Source organism: Hyperolius riggenbachi, chromosome 1 (assembly GCF_040937935.1).
Source record: "Hyperolius riggenbachi isolate aHypRig1 chromosome 1, aHypRig1.pri, whole genome shotgun sequence".
NCBI classification, from domain to species: Eukaryota; Metazoa; Chordata; class Amphibia; order Anura; family Hyperoliidae; genus Hyperolius; species Hyperolius riggenbachi.
In genome coordinates this window covers 673,268,355-673,281,616 of record NC_090646.1, presented here as the reverse complement: position 1 = coordinate 673,281,616, position 13,262 = coordinate 673,268,355, and the positions used below count along the sequence as shown (strand labels likewise).

General features: G+C 43.5%; 1 protein-coding gene across 1 annotated transcript; it reads left to right on the top strand.

Moving 5' to 3' along the window:
- The first annotated feature begins 12,039 nt into the window (after positions 1-12,039).
- On the top strand, positions 12,040-12,969 carry LOC137544309 (olfactory receptor 6M1-like). The gene has a single exon (XM_068265378.1). The coding sequence runs from the start codon at positions 12,040-12,042 to the stop codon at positions 12,967-12,969; it is 930 nt and encodes a 309-aa protein (XP_068121479.1).
- Positions 12,970-13,262: the final 293 nt, after the last annotated feature.

The window sequence follows — 13,262 nt, the reverse complement described above, 5'->3', positions numbered from 1 at the left end:
GAGATGCAGGCCTCTCCCCGGTTTTGATGAATGGTGTTGACTTCTCTAGTAGACGGGCCCCTACACTCGGGCAAATTCTGTCACCCAGCCTTTTCAGTTCAGATCTGACTCGGGAGACTTGGCTGTCGTTGGTGGGGTCATATAAGTGTGGTGTCCCAACGTGCAGATATTGTCATGCTCATCACAAGTCGAAAGTTGCCATCTCCATGTCTAATGGCCGCCACTATAGCATTAAGCAGTTCATTAATTGTGGCACAAAATTTGTGGTGTACTTGGTTGAGTGCACCCTGTGTTCATTACAATATGTGGGGTGCTCCACAAGGCCATTAAGACAGAGGGTGGCTGAACATTATTTAGGGGCGGGTTGGGCCACCACAAACATCTCTAATGTGGCCAAACACTTTAGGGACCAACATGATGGGGTGATGAGGGGTTTTCGTTTTCAGGGGATTGAGCGGGTGTTACCATCTAAGAGAGGAGGCGACCTCTATAAGCAATTACTGAAAAGAGAGGCTATGTGGATACATCGCCTGGGTTCCAGAGCCCCTCGGGGCCTTAACGCTAGATGGGACCTGGCGTTCATCACATGATTCCTTTCTTCCACCCCCCCCCCCCCTCCCCCCTTTCTTTTTCTTTTTCTTTTCTTTTCCCCGCTTTCCCCCCCCCCCCCCCACTTTTTTCTCCCTTCTTTTTCCTTCCCTTCCTCTTTGTCCTTTTTTTTTTTTTTTTTTTTTTTTTTTTTTTCTTTTCTTTCCCCCCCCCTTCTTTCACCCGCTTTTCCCCCCCCCCCCCCTTCCTGACTCCCTGCCCCCACATACCATGGCTCTATGTGACATAGCATGTCGCTAAATTTATAAATTTTTGATGTTTGCTGCTCTTTGAGAAAGAAAATATATTTTAATATGTTTTAATTTTCTGTGTATGTGGTTTTATGCAATTTGTATGTACCTATTCAGAAGAAATATGCCTTGCACCTGGAAAACTATGGTTTTCTCCTCTGTCCCCTCCCCCTTTTTGGATGTGGTTCAGAGGATCAGGTGTTCAGACAATCCCCTATTTAAGGGGAGTTTACCATTAGTCAGTTAGCTATGATTAAGGGCCTGAATGGCTCGAAACATGTCAGCTCTCTGATGCTTGTCCTAATGTCTTGCTGATGTATATGTCCGAATAAAGCTTGGAACCTTGGTCTGGTGCGGACCTTCTGTTTTTTCTGTATTCCTGTGGGCCTGCTGACCTGGTCGTGCACAGCCTCGGCTCCTGTGGGTGACAGCGGTGTTCACAGACTTTATCGCAGATACTCCAGCTATACACCTGCTCCCCACGCCCATGCTTGGACTTCACCTATTTTACATTGACAGCATCTACTGGTTTTAATGGCATCCAAGGAGCAGCGAACACTAAGGAGCAACACCAGTCGACTTATGTCTTCCAATGAGCCAAGTTTGGGCTCTCCTGGTAACCTCAAACACTCTGTTTCACACGATTCCCATACTGTTCCCTCTGCATTTGGATTGTCATCTATAGATGTTGCACCTGACCATGTCCTTACTGAAGGCACTAAGGGTCCCAGCCAGCCTGCCGAGTTGCAACATCAGCAGGAGGATTTGCTACAGGACGGAGGCACTAAGGGTTCCAGCCAGCCCGCTCAATTACATTACCTGAGGGAGGTGCCTCCATGCTGCAATGATGTCTCCGGATCCGTAATGGAGAAGAGCCAGGCAGGCGTAAAACTCGTTGCCTGGTCGCAACTGGAGACGGCTGATAGAAACGTCATCCAGGAAACAGGAAGTGGGGCGGAGCCACATCGCCGGCACTCTGTGGGATCTTTCACCGGGCGAGATGCACCGCTAGACATGGGTGCACGTCCCAAAAAGAATATGGCATCTGGTATTGCGCCCGTTTTTGTGGCGTCCCCCTCCACGGACCAGCTGAGACCACGCTGCAGGACCATGGTAAGAGAGCTACTAGCTGGCTCTGATAATTATGCAACCATCAATACTGGGGCTCTGACTGTGGATGCCCAACAGGCGGGCACCTTGAACAATGCTTCTGTGGTGGTGTCCAGTGATTTCCCTTCTAATCCTTGTCTTAACGTTTTGGCACAGTCAGAGTCTGCCCATAATCAGATGATTGCTAATCCTTGTGCTGAGAAGGTGTCTGGCAGTGGAGTGACTGAGTCTAACATAGTGCCTGATTATAGCCAGGACGGACATATCATCCCTTTGGGGAATCTGGCCTATAATCCGGAACGCTGTAATAAATTTGCCACAGTTTTCTCTCGAGCCCCGAATCCACCGGGCATTGACCCTGACACCCAGTTGAGAACTGCCTTTCATAGACTGGAAGATGTGTTGGTGAAAGAGACCAAGGTTTGGTGGGACTTAACTAGTCTTAAGCAGTATGTTGCGGAGAACATCATTCCGCGTGGTCTCCGAATCAAAAAAGTCCCCACAACAATTTATTCTGACAAATTTGTGGTTGAGTGGAATGGTATTCTCACAGACTGCTCCCTCAAACTGATGCATCTCATTATTACCTATGAGGAGGAGAAACTAACTGAGTTGAGACTCAAAGTCATTGATATTAAAAACGGCATGCATAAATCATCTAATGTTGATATGTATGATGATCTCAATAAGAAAATGCTTGACAATATCTTGAAACTAGAAATAATGATTACTGATATGAAGCGCACTAAGTACATGAGAGACACAGATGATTATGATAAAGGGGTTGTCTATGAATGGGGACGCTGGGAGGGCATACTAAAATCCCCCACACCATACCAACAGAGGTCACGTTCTCGTAGCAGAAGGCGAGACAGGAGAAGGGTGAGCTTCAGTTCCCCTGAGGTTACAGAGCCAGCACCTGTCAATCTAGACGATTCAATACCTACACAGAGGGCAGTGGGTGGGAATAAGGGAACTCCAAAAAACTTACCAGGCCAGCCCTCCTATTATCAGAAACACAAGCACTACAGAAGGAAGGGCAGGAGAGGAAAAGGAGGACCAGGAGAGCAGGGGTCAGGAATAGGAGGTCAAGATCCCCGACAGTAGAGGGTGACAGTGTTTGTAATGTTGTCAATTTGTCTAAATATGGTCTTAATGATATTGAAATAAAGGTTTTGTCTAAAGGTCTATCCTTTTCTCCCACCCACCACTTTAACTTTTTTGAAACTTTGCTTGACGTGAATAGATTTGTCAGGTCCTTGCTGCTGAGAAAGCATTTTGGGGATACGGAGGATGAGGGAAAGTCTCTGGCTGTGACCGGCATGTCTGACATTGGTGACTTTAAAGACACTCGCTGCAGGTGGGCACTTGATGCTCTATCTTCTGACAGTATAGGTCTTGTCACCTCAGATGATGTGAAGCCGGTGCCTTTGAGGAATCCTGATTTCTACCCCACTACAGCCAGGTCCAGTTATGTGGATACTTTCCAGGAATTAGTTGAGAGGGATCTTCTGCAGCTGTCTGAGAGGCCGACCCGTGTTCCTTCAAATTTCACCTCCGCTGAGCTTGGTGCCCTTAAAGGCTTACAAAATAATAAACAGATTGTTATACGAAATGCCGACAAGGGTGGCTCAGTGGTGGTGTTGGACGCCGATATGTACGCGAGCGAGGCCCTCAGACAGTTGGAGGATACGAATACCTATATAAGTTTGGATGTTGACCCTACCCTGGAATTCCAGAAGAGACTTTGTAGCCTCCTTTCTTGCGGTGAAAGTCTGGGAGTCATAGACCAAAGACTAAAACAGTTTTTGGAGGTTAAGTTCCCTATTATTCCAATCTTCCACCATCTGCCCAAGATTCATAAACCGGGCTCTCCCCCAGAGGGCAGACCCATTGTGGCTGGCATTGGCTCTCTGGGGGAGCGCCTGGGGTCTTGGATAGATTCTTTGTTGCAGCCCCTGGTAAGGCGCCTTCCGGGATATGTCAAAGACACAAAGCATTTATTGGCGAGTATGGGGCGTATGAAGTGGAGGGCTGGATATTTGTGGGTTACGGTAGACGTCAAGTCTCTTTATTCATGTATTCCACATGGATTGGCGCTAAAGGCTCTCGACTTTCACCTCTCCAGGTATTCGGATTATTCGCAGGACCTCCGCACGTTCATTCTCATGGCCGTCGAGTACCTCCTGGCCCACAACTACTTCATGTTTGACGGCCGGTTTTTCCTCCAGAGGCAGGGTGCTTCCATGGGCGCTAAGTTCTCACCATCCCTTGCGAATTTATACATGGGGTGGTGGGAGGAGTGCCATGTCTTTGGGGGAGCCTGCCGTCTGCTGGAGGATGTTGTGTGGTACGGGAGGTACATTGACGATCTGCTAATTATCTGGAGGGGTGATGTGTCGGGAGCGGAATGCCTCATTAGCTATTTCAATCATAATAACCTGAATCTGCAATTCACGCATTCGATAGAAGCCGTTTCTATTAGTTATCTAGACATCACCTTGACCGGCAATTTAGACACTGAGGCCATCAGCACTAGAACTTTTAGAAAGCCATGCAGTGGCAACACTACTCTTAGAGCTGACAGTTGTCATCCGGCCCACACGGTACGTGGTATTCCCGTTGGGGAATTCATTAGAGCCAGACGAAACTGCTCAGATGAGGCCAATTTACCCGGCGAGTTCAAAGTGGTCGAGAATCGCTTGAAGGCTCGGGGTTATCCCACTTGGTCTATCAGGAGGGGGAAGTCTAGGGCCTTAGAGAAATCCCACCAGGATTTATTGGGGGAATCCACACAATATGCCCAGAAACCATATAGGCCCACTTTTGTGAGTACATATTCGGTTGACTTTAAGAAGGTGACTAATATTATCAACAAACATCTCCCCATTTTGGAGGGAGATGCAGGCCTCTCCCCGGTTTTGATGAATGGTGTTGACTTCTCTAGTAGACGGGCCCCTACACTCGGGCAAATTCTGTCACCCAGCCTTTTCAGTTCAGATCTGACTCGGGAGACTTGGCTGTCGTTGGTGGGGTCATATAAGTGTGGTGTCCCAACGTGCAGATATTGTCATGCTCATCACAAGTCGAAAGTTGCCATCTCCATGTCTAATGGCCGCCACTATAGCATTAAGCAGTTCATTAATTGTGGCACAAAATTTGTGGTGTACTTGGTTGAGTGCACCCTGTGTTCATTACAATATGTGGGGTGCTCCACAAGGCCATTAAGACAGAGGGTGGCTGAACATTATTTAGGGGCGGGTTGGGCCACCACAAACATCTCTAATGTGGCCAAACACTTTAGGGACCAACATGATGGGGTGATGAGGGGTTTTCGTTTTCAGGGGATTGAGCGGGTGTTACCATCTAAGAGAGGAGGCGACCTCTATAAGCAATTACTGAAAAGAGAGGCTATGTGGATACATCGCCTGGGTTCCAGAGCCCCTCGGGGCCTTAACGCTAGATGGGACCTGGCGTTCATCACATGATTCCTTTCTTCCACCCCCCCCCCCTCCCCCCTTTCTTTTTCTTTTTCTTTTCTTTTCCCCGCTTTCCCCCCCCCCCCCACTTTTTTCTCCCTTCTTTTTCCTTCCCTTCCTCTTTGTCCTTTTTTCTTTTTTTTTTTTTTTTTTTTTTTTTTCTTTTTTTTCTTTTCTTTCCCCCCCCCTTCTTTCACCCGCTTTTCCCCCCCCCCCCCCCTTCCTGACTCCCTGCCCCCACATACCATGGCTCTATGTGACATAGCATGTCGCTAAATTTATAAATTTTTGATGTTTGCTGCTCTTTGAGAAAGAAAATATATTTTAATATGTTTTAATTTTCTGTGTATGTGGTTTTATGCAATTTGTATGTACCTATTCAGAAGAAATATGCCTTGCACCTGGAAAACTATGGTTTTCTCCTCTGTCCCCTCCCCCTTTTTGGATGTGGTTCAGAGGATCAGGTGTTCAGACAATCCCCTATTTAAGGGGAGTTTACCATTAGTCAGTTAGCTATGATTAAGGGCCTGAATGGCTCGAAACATGTCAGCTCTCTGATGCTTGTCCTAATGTCTTGCTGATGTATATGTCCGAATAAAGCTTGGAACCTTGGTCTGGTGCGGACCTTCTGTTTTTTTTGCTGTACAGTGTAATATATATCTTGTCACTAACTGTCCCTCAAAGGAGCTCACAATCTAATCCCTACCATTGCCATATGTCTATATTATGTAGTGTAAGTACTGTAGTCTAGGGCCAATTTTTAGGGGGAGCCAATTAACTTATCTGTATGTTTTTGGAATGTGGGAGGAAACCGGAGTGCCCGGAGAAAACCCACGCAGACACGGAGCGAACATACAAACTCTTTGCAGATAGTGCCCTGGCTGGGATTCGAAGCAGGGACCCAGCGCTGCTAGGCGAGAGAGCTAACCACTACGCCACCGTGCTGCCCGTGAGCTATGTGAGATAAATATTTTTTTGTAGGCAAAATACCTCATGAGGTATTTTCCTCTTTTTTTAGCAATTCTGAAAGATTTTTCTCCATTTCCAAATATGAGGTAAAACATGAGGTATTATAGCGGTAAGCATGCAGTAAATAAATAATAGTAGTCTTTAATTGTCTTCCATAAGTTAGGATAGTCTTTGGAAGATTTTTTTTTTTGAGGGGGGAAGGTGGGTGTATTTGATTATGTAGCAACCTATGAAAAGTATATTTTTAGGCATCCCTTATAAAAAAAAAAAAAAACAATCCAGTAAATATTTGAAGTTTTATTTCAACTATTCTTTTCTACTACACCGCCTGAATAGGAACGCCACTAAAAACTGCAAAATGCATACAAATTAGCTTTACCTCCAGCTACAGGCAGGTCTTAAACTGATTGGTAACTTATGTGCTAACATCCCCCGTAATTTCCATGAGAATAGCTATTTTTGGTAAATTCATGCAAATTATCTATTGAATTACTTCATAATTTACCTCATGAGGTAAAACATGATTAAAACCTACCAGAATTGCTAAATGTCATTACCTCATGAGGTAAATGACCTCACATGAGATAATTTGTTTGCTAACCCTACCAGAAATGAGGCCATTTTGTGTAAAGGTAAAAAAAATCAGGCTTCTTATAAAAATTAAAAAACAGAAAAGTGTAATATGACCTGTTTGCTTTCTCACGCAAAGCGGAATAAATTCATTTTTTTTGCAGGAAGACATTCATTTGGTTTTGTGCTGTTTCAAAGAAAACCATTACTTTATTTCTCAGGTTGTAAACTTTTGGATGTAATAGACCTTAAAGTGGACCTGAACTCAGAGCTTCATCTCTGCTCTAAAAGATACACAGCAGCATAATAACCTTTAAAGAAAAACATTTATTTGTTACAGCTGCTACATCTTAAAATAAATCTGCAGTGTGTCTACTTCCTGATTCATGGAAGCAGATATATTGGTAAAGGAATACTATCGATACCCAAGTGTTCTAAAATGACAATGTACAAATAATGTCTAAGTAGCTGTGTAAACATTTTCCTACCTTTCATGTTAAATATCAGAGGCAAAAGCTGTAATTTATTGAGGGTAGGATTTAGCTATATTGGGACAAATCAATTGCAGAAGGGGTGTCTGCTTCAATGCACAGCCAGAGTTGCATATCAGACTACAGAAAGCAAATATCAAACTCTGAAAGCAAAAACAGCATGAAAAAGCTGTGACAATTAGTTACATTTCCTCTGCTCTCTTCAGACAGGTCAGTCAGAAACACAGGACTCAGAAGCTGCAGCTGTTGGGAGCTCTCTTTTCTGTCACACACAGAGCTACACATAGAGTTAGCTGATCAAGTGTGAGGGGAATTTCCCCTCTCCTCATGGCTCAGCCAGTTTTGGCGTCAGTAAAGTTTGAATGTATTTTGCTAACAGTAAACAAAGAAGTTGCTACTAAAATGTATACACCAGTACTTAGAAGCACTTCCCAAACAATTCCTGTGTCAATTGAAAAAAAAATATGTGAATCGACAGTATTCCTTTAATATCCTGTGTTTTCAAATGAATGTATCTCCAATCTCTGCTGAGGCAGCCATGAGTCACAAATGAGGGGGAATTAAACAGGCTAAACTATTTAAATGCATACAGTGTGCATTTTCTCTCTGTTTTCCTGCTGTCCTTTGCAAGAGTTCAGGTCCACCTTAATATCATTGATCATTTTGGATGTATTAGCTTGAGCATCTTCTGTGGCTGTGCTCAGCAAAGAATATGTGGTATATACAGTGGTTGACGGAAATTTGGGCACCCACAGCTAATTAATGATTTGGGTACTGCCATAGGTGCTAATGCAAATATCGGCTACTGGGTACCGAAAGCAGAAATCTGGGTGGCCGATTCATATCATTTTGAAGATTAGAATGTTGTAGTTTTAGATTTTTTGTTTTGAGAAAATTAGAATGTTGTAGTTTTTGAAGTTTTTATCGTTATGAAAATGTCTTTTTTTTTGTATTTAATCATTTTTCTTTTTTTTTGAAAATTATCATTTTCAAATTTAAAAAATTATAGTTATTGAAATGTTTTATCTCTTGCATTTAACATGTGTCCCTTTTGATGCACGTGGTTTTAGGCTGAGGCATCAGGAAGTAGGGTTTGTGGTTAGGCATCAAGAATGGGGTTTTATGGTTAGGCATCAGGAAGGGGGAGGGTTCTGTGTGACAGTAGGTTAGGTATTGTTGTAGTAAAATAATTCTAAAATTTACCATTGTTTTACTATTGTCATTACTGCTGTGGGTACCCACAGGGCTGTTTGGGGGGGGGGGGGGGGCAAGAGGGGTCGCAGCATGAGGGGAGAGCATGGCTACACATCAGCAGAGATGAAGGACACTCCCCCACCCCCCACCTTGGGTTCTCCCCTCAGCGCTCCCCCACCAGCATCAATTAGTGGCAGCGGGTGGCTAGCAACAGCACAACAGCAATAGCACAAAATAATTAAGCCTATTACGGAGTTAAGAATTGCAACAAAAGAGTTGGCACTTCATATAGTTTATTGATTACCCAAAGTTTTGGGGCTGGCGGAGCTTCTAACATTTCAAGGTCACCTGGGTCTCTTAACAAATTCAAGGAAATGTCTGAGAAGAAATAAGATTAAAAAAAGCCAAAGACTGAGTGTACAATAACACAGTAGATGGGTGCCACGGCCGCCCTCCCTCCCCCTTCCTGCAGTCTGATGCCGGGAACTTGGTTATGGCGGGCGGCCCATGGGAACTCCAGCTTCAGGACCGCTGTTGCCTGCCTGGAAGGAACCTGTCTGTTCTTTGTGACCTGGCTCTGCAGCACTCCTCCACACTTCAAGTCACTCCAAGACACTTTGCCTTACCATTCACGGCCTGTCACCGCTGCCTGGACCTGACTGCAATTCTGCCACTACAGAGGTGAAGCCAGGAAGCCACTTCCACTCCAGCCAGGACACCATGTGTATCTGGGCTCCAACCGCCAGCCTAGATCCGGCTACTATTTGGCCCGCTGGCTCGTCATGTAGTCCTTTGGCTCTGATCTCCTGCCCTTCACCCACAGAAGCACAGCCTATCCATGGACTCTGGTTTCAGGGGAGCCAGGCAGCAAGGCACCAACACTGCCTCTGCACCCAGAAAAGCCAGGCCACCACCACCGACTAAGACCCCAGTGAAACCAGGCCACCATCGCTGCCATTGTCCCCAGGGATGCCAGGCTCCCAACCACCACTACCGATGGCTCCCTTCCACACCACTAATGTACTCTTCACCCACCAGGGTGAATCATCCCACCTCTCACCCCTCCTTCTTCCCCTGAACCTGACCTGCATAGCTATGATGTGCCATAAAGCATTTGATAGCGCCGTGCGTGGCAACATAGAAATCTGCCTACCCTTCTGTAGTTCTACTCTAACTGTCCTAGCCCCCTCTGGTTCTCCCCCACTGATGACACCACCCCCAATTGTACTTTGCGAAATAAAGCTGATTCTGACCTGAGCGGCTAACCATTGTAGAACCACCACCTCAGTAATGCGCACAGACCACATGACTCCTTAATATGTGACTAGTACAAGTGTATGAAGGACCACCAGAAATGCATTCATCAAAAAATTCCAGGTAAAGGAAATATAAGAGAATTTCCTTCCTTATTGTACCCTACAAGTATATGTTAAATCTATATTAGCAGAACTAAAAGGAAAATTTGATGCAACCTGCACTTCACATGGTTATGAGCAATCCAAACTCTGAAGAGGTGGTTCTACAGCGTTGACCATTTACAAAGGTGGCGTGGAGAGATTCTCTAATTTTGTGGCGCCCAGCTAGAATTTAGCAAAATTGCAACATAAATTCACAATTTAGCAAATTTGCATTGAAAACTATTGGGCCAATTTTTTTGTGATTAATTGCAAAGCCCCCATTTTTTTTTCAAAAAGACCTTATAGAATTTGAGAAAATCCATTTTAAAATTTTGCAAAAAATGCATTTTAAATTGATTTTGTCTCGTTTTAAGGACACAATACATTCCATTGTCACCAATTGTGCTTTGTATGTCAGAGTTATTACTGAAATCATGTAAAAAATGTTTGGAAAAGCTTGTATGTTTTTAAAAAAAAATCTATTTGGAATTGCATTTTAAACCCTGTGCAAAGTGGGATTGCGGCAGCTTTCATTAATGTTGCTGAACTGATCTAAAAAGATTATTTTGCCTGAATTAATTGGTGAATCTTTTAACATCTTATGTGCATATTTTCTTTTAGGTACCCCTAAATTGGTGAAAAAAAAACTGAATGAAGCCCATACATTACCTCCTCCTGAGTTCCTGGTGCTGCTTGTTGTCCTTTGGGTCCCTCCCATTCTCTCATTCCACCCACGCCTCTCGGAAGTTCCTCCAAGCAGTGCCAAGTGATTCTGAAATGTGCATGTACCACAGTTTTGAACCACACGTGCAATGAAAGATAAGCACTTACTTTTGTGTGCATGTGCAGTTCAGAATTCACATCTGTTTAGTTTTGAATTGCGCAGCACTGCTTGGGGGATTTTCCAGAAAAGTCTTAGATGGAGGGATCCTGTTGAATACTTAGAGAATTGAGGTTGGGGAATGGAAGGGACTCTAAAGACATGAAGCAGCATCAGGAGATAATCTAGCCCACCATGGGTTTCATTCAATTTTTTTGCTTTTCAAAATAGGGGTACTTTAAGAGATAAAAATGGGCTTGACATTCCCTGGGAATATCTGCCTACATTAGGGAACAGAACTTTAACAATGCTTGGTGAAAAAAGCCCAATGCTGTCCATTTTTTTCAATTGTTACAGAAACATGTACTGATATTTGTTGTTATCATCATGCTCTAGGGACTTTGCAATTGACGATGAAAATTGGCCGATTAGATTTCAATACAGTTTTGCAAAATTCCTGCTGAACGATGCAAAATAACTTTGAGAACTTTGCCGGTTTATGCCTCAGCAACTCAGCTTGCCATTGTCTTTAAGAAAATGTTTTTTACCTGTTTACCATCAGATATTTCCTTGCATGTATTATATTGATGAAGAAAAACAAGTGGTCTCAATATTAGAAAACCAGGTTGTCTTAAAATGGTGGAATTTTGGGGGTAATTATCTGTCCATATGGAGAGCCAGATGGAATTCTGATCTTTGATTACAAAGACATTTTGTATTTAAAAAACAAAGTGAGAATAGGTAAGGAGAGATTATTCATATAAGTTGGGTTAGCACTTTTCTCCTGCTTGATTTTATGGATATACCATATTAAGGACCTTCAAACTGTTTTGTCCAGGGTTGGGTTAGGACCTTCCTCCTGGTGATCTAGATCATGGATGCATCTATGCTTCTTTCTACTACATTCGGATCTGATGTGTTCTCAATGACACCACTCTCCAATGGCGTTCCTGTAAGGCAAACATTGGGTTTCACTGCCTAGGCAAAGTCATCACATGAAAGCTGTACAGTTGCTTCTTATTCACGAAATGTAGTGTTTCTCTGTAAAAGAGTTGTGTTGGAATATAACATGAAAATGTTTTGTAATGTTAGTGTGGGAAAATAAGTTACAAGGTCCATTTGTAGCAAGTAAAAATGATAAAAAGTACTATTCTTGTGTAAAGAACAGATATGTGGGACAATTACACTGCCGTGACTGAGATTATTTTTGAAGGCTTTCCAGAAGTATGGGCAGTGAGCATTCTTTTGTTTGTGTTGTTGCTGCTTCTTTACATTGTTACACTACTTGGGAATTTTTTTGTAATATTTCTGGTCTGCAAAGATCTTAATCTCCACGGCCCCATGTATTTCTTTCTTGCCAACTTTGCATTTGTGGAGATGGCCTTGGCCTTTGTCATCACCCCTAATGTTCTGAGCAACCTCCTTTCCATGAAGAAAGGGATTTCCTTTGCAGGCTGTTTTGCACAATCCTATTGCTTCTTCTTGCAGGCCACAACTGACCTGATACTGATCGCAACCATGTCTTATGACCGTTATCTGGCCATATGTCATCCCTTGCATTACACAACCACTATGACCGGGGTGAGATGTGTTCTCCTGGTTCTTGGATCTTGGTTTGGTGCCTTCCTGTCCCTTAACACATCTCTTATTTTAAAACTTCAGCTTCCCTTCTGTGGCCCAAATAAAATCAATCACTTCTTCTGTGATTCGGCGCCATTGATGGAGCTTGTTTGTATCGAAACAAAATTTATTCAAATTCTTGATTTTCTTCTCTTTTCTGCAGTCATTTTGGGTACTCTGATATATTGTATTTTCTCGTACACTTGCATATTGCTGACGATCTTCCGCATCCCCTCAGCAAGTGGAAGGCAGAAGGCGTTCTCTACCTGCTCCTCGCATTTCACCATAATGACCATCGTGTACTCGAGCAGTATATTCATGTATGTCAGTCCAAGGCACCGCAACTCAGTGGATATCAATAAAGTGATCAGTGCTGTAAACATTTTCATTGTTCCTGTGGCCAATCCATTCATATTTACACTCCGGAACAAGCAAGTGAAAGACGCAATGTTTAAAGTGATAAAGAAATTTAACCAATAAATAATTAGATGTTCCTTTTTTACTAATAACAGACTCCACTTACTTCTTATGTTAATAAATTATCCATTGAATGGGTTTGACTCTCTCTCATATCATATCATATATCAGATCATATATGGTGGATATGCAGATAAAATTAGGGTGACCATATTTTGATTTCCAAAAAGAGGATGATCACAACAGCATGTGGGCGTGGTCATGGGTTGGGCCAAATATACAAGACCTTAGCAGTGTGCTGTCCAACTTCGCGGGCATGGAGGGCCTTTTTTTTTCCAGACCACATGGTGGAGGGC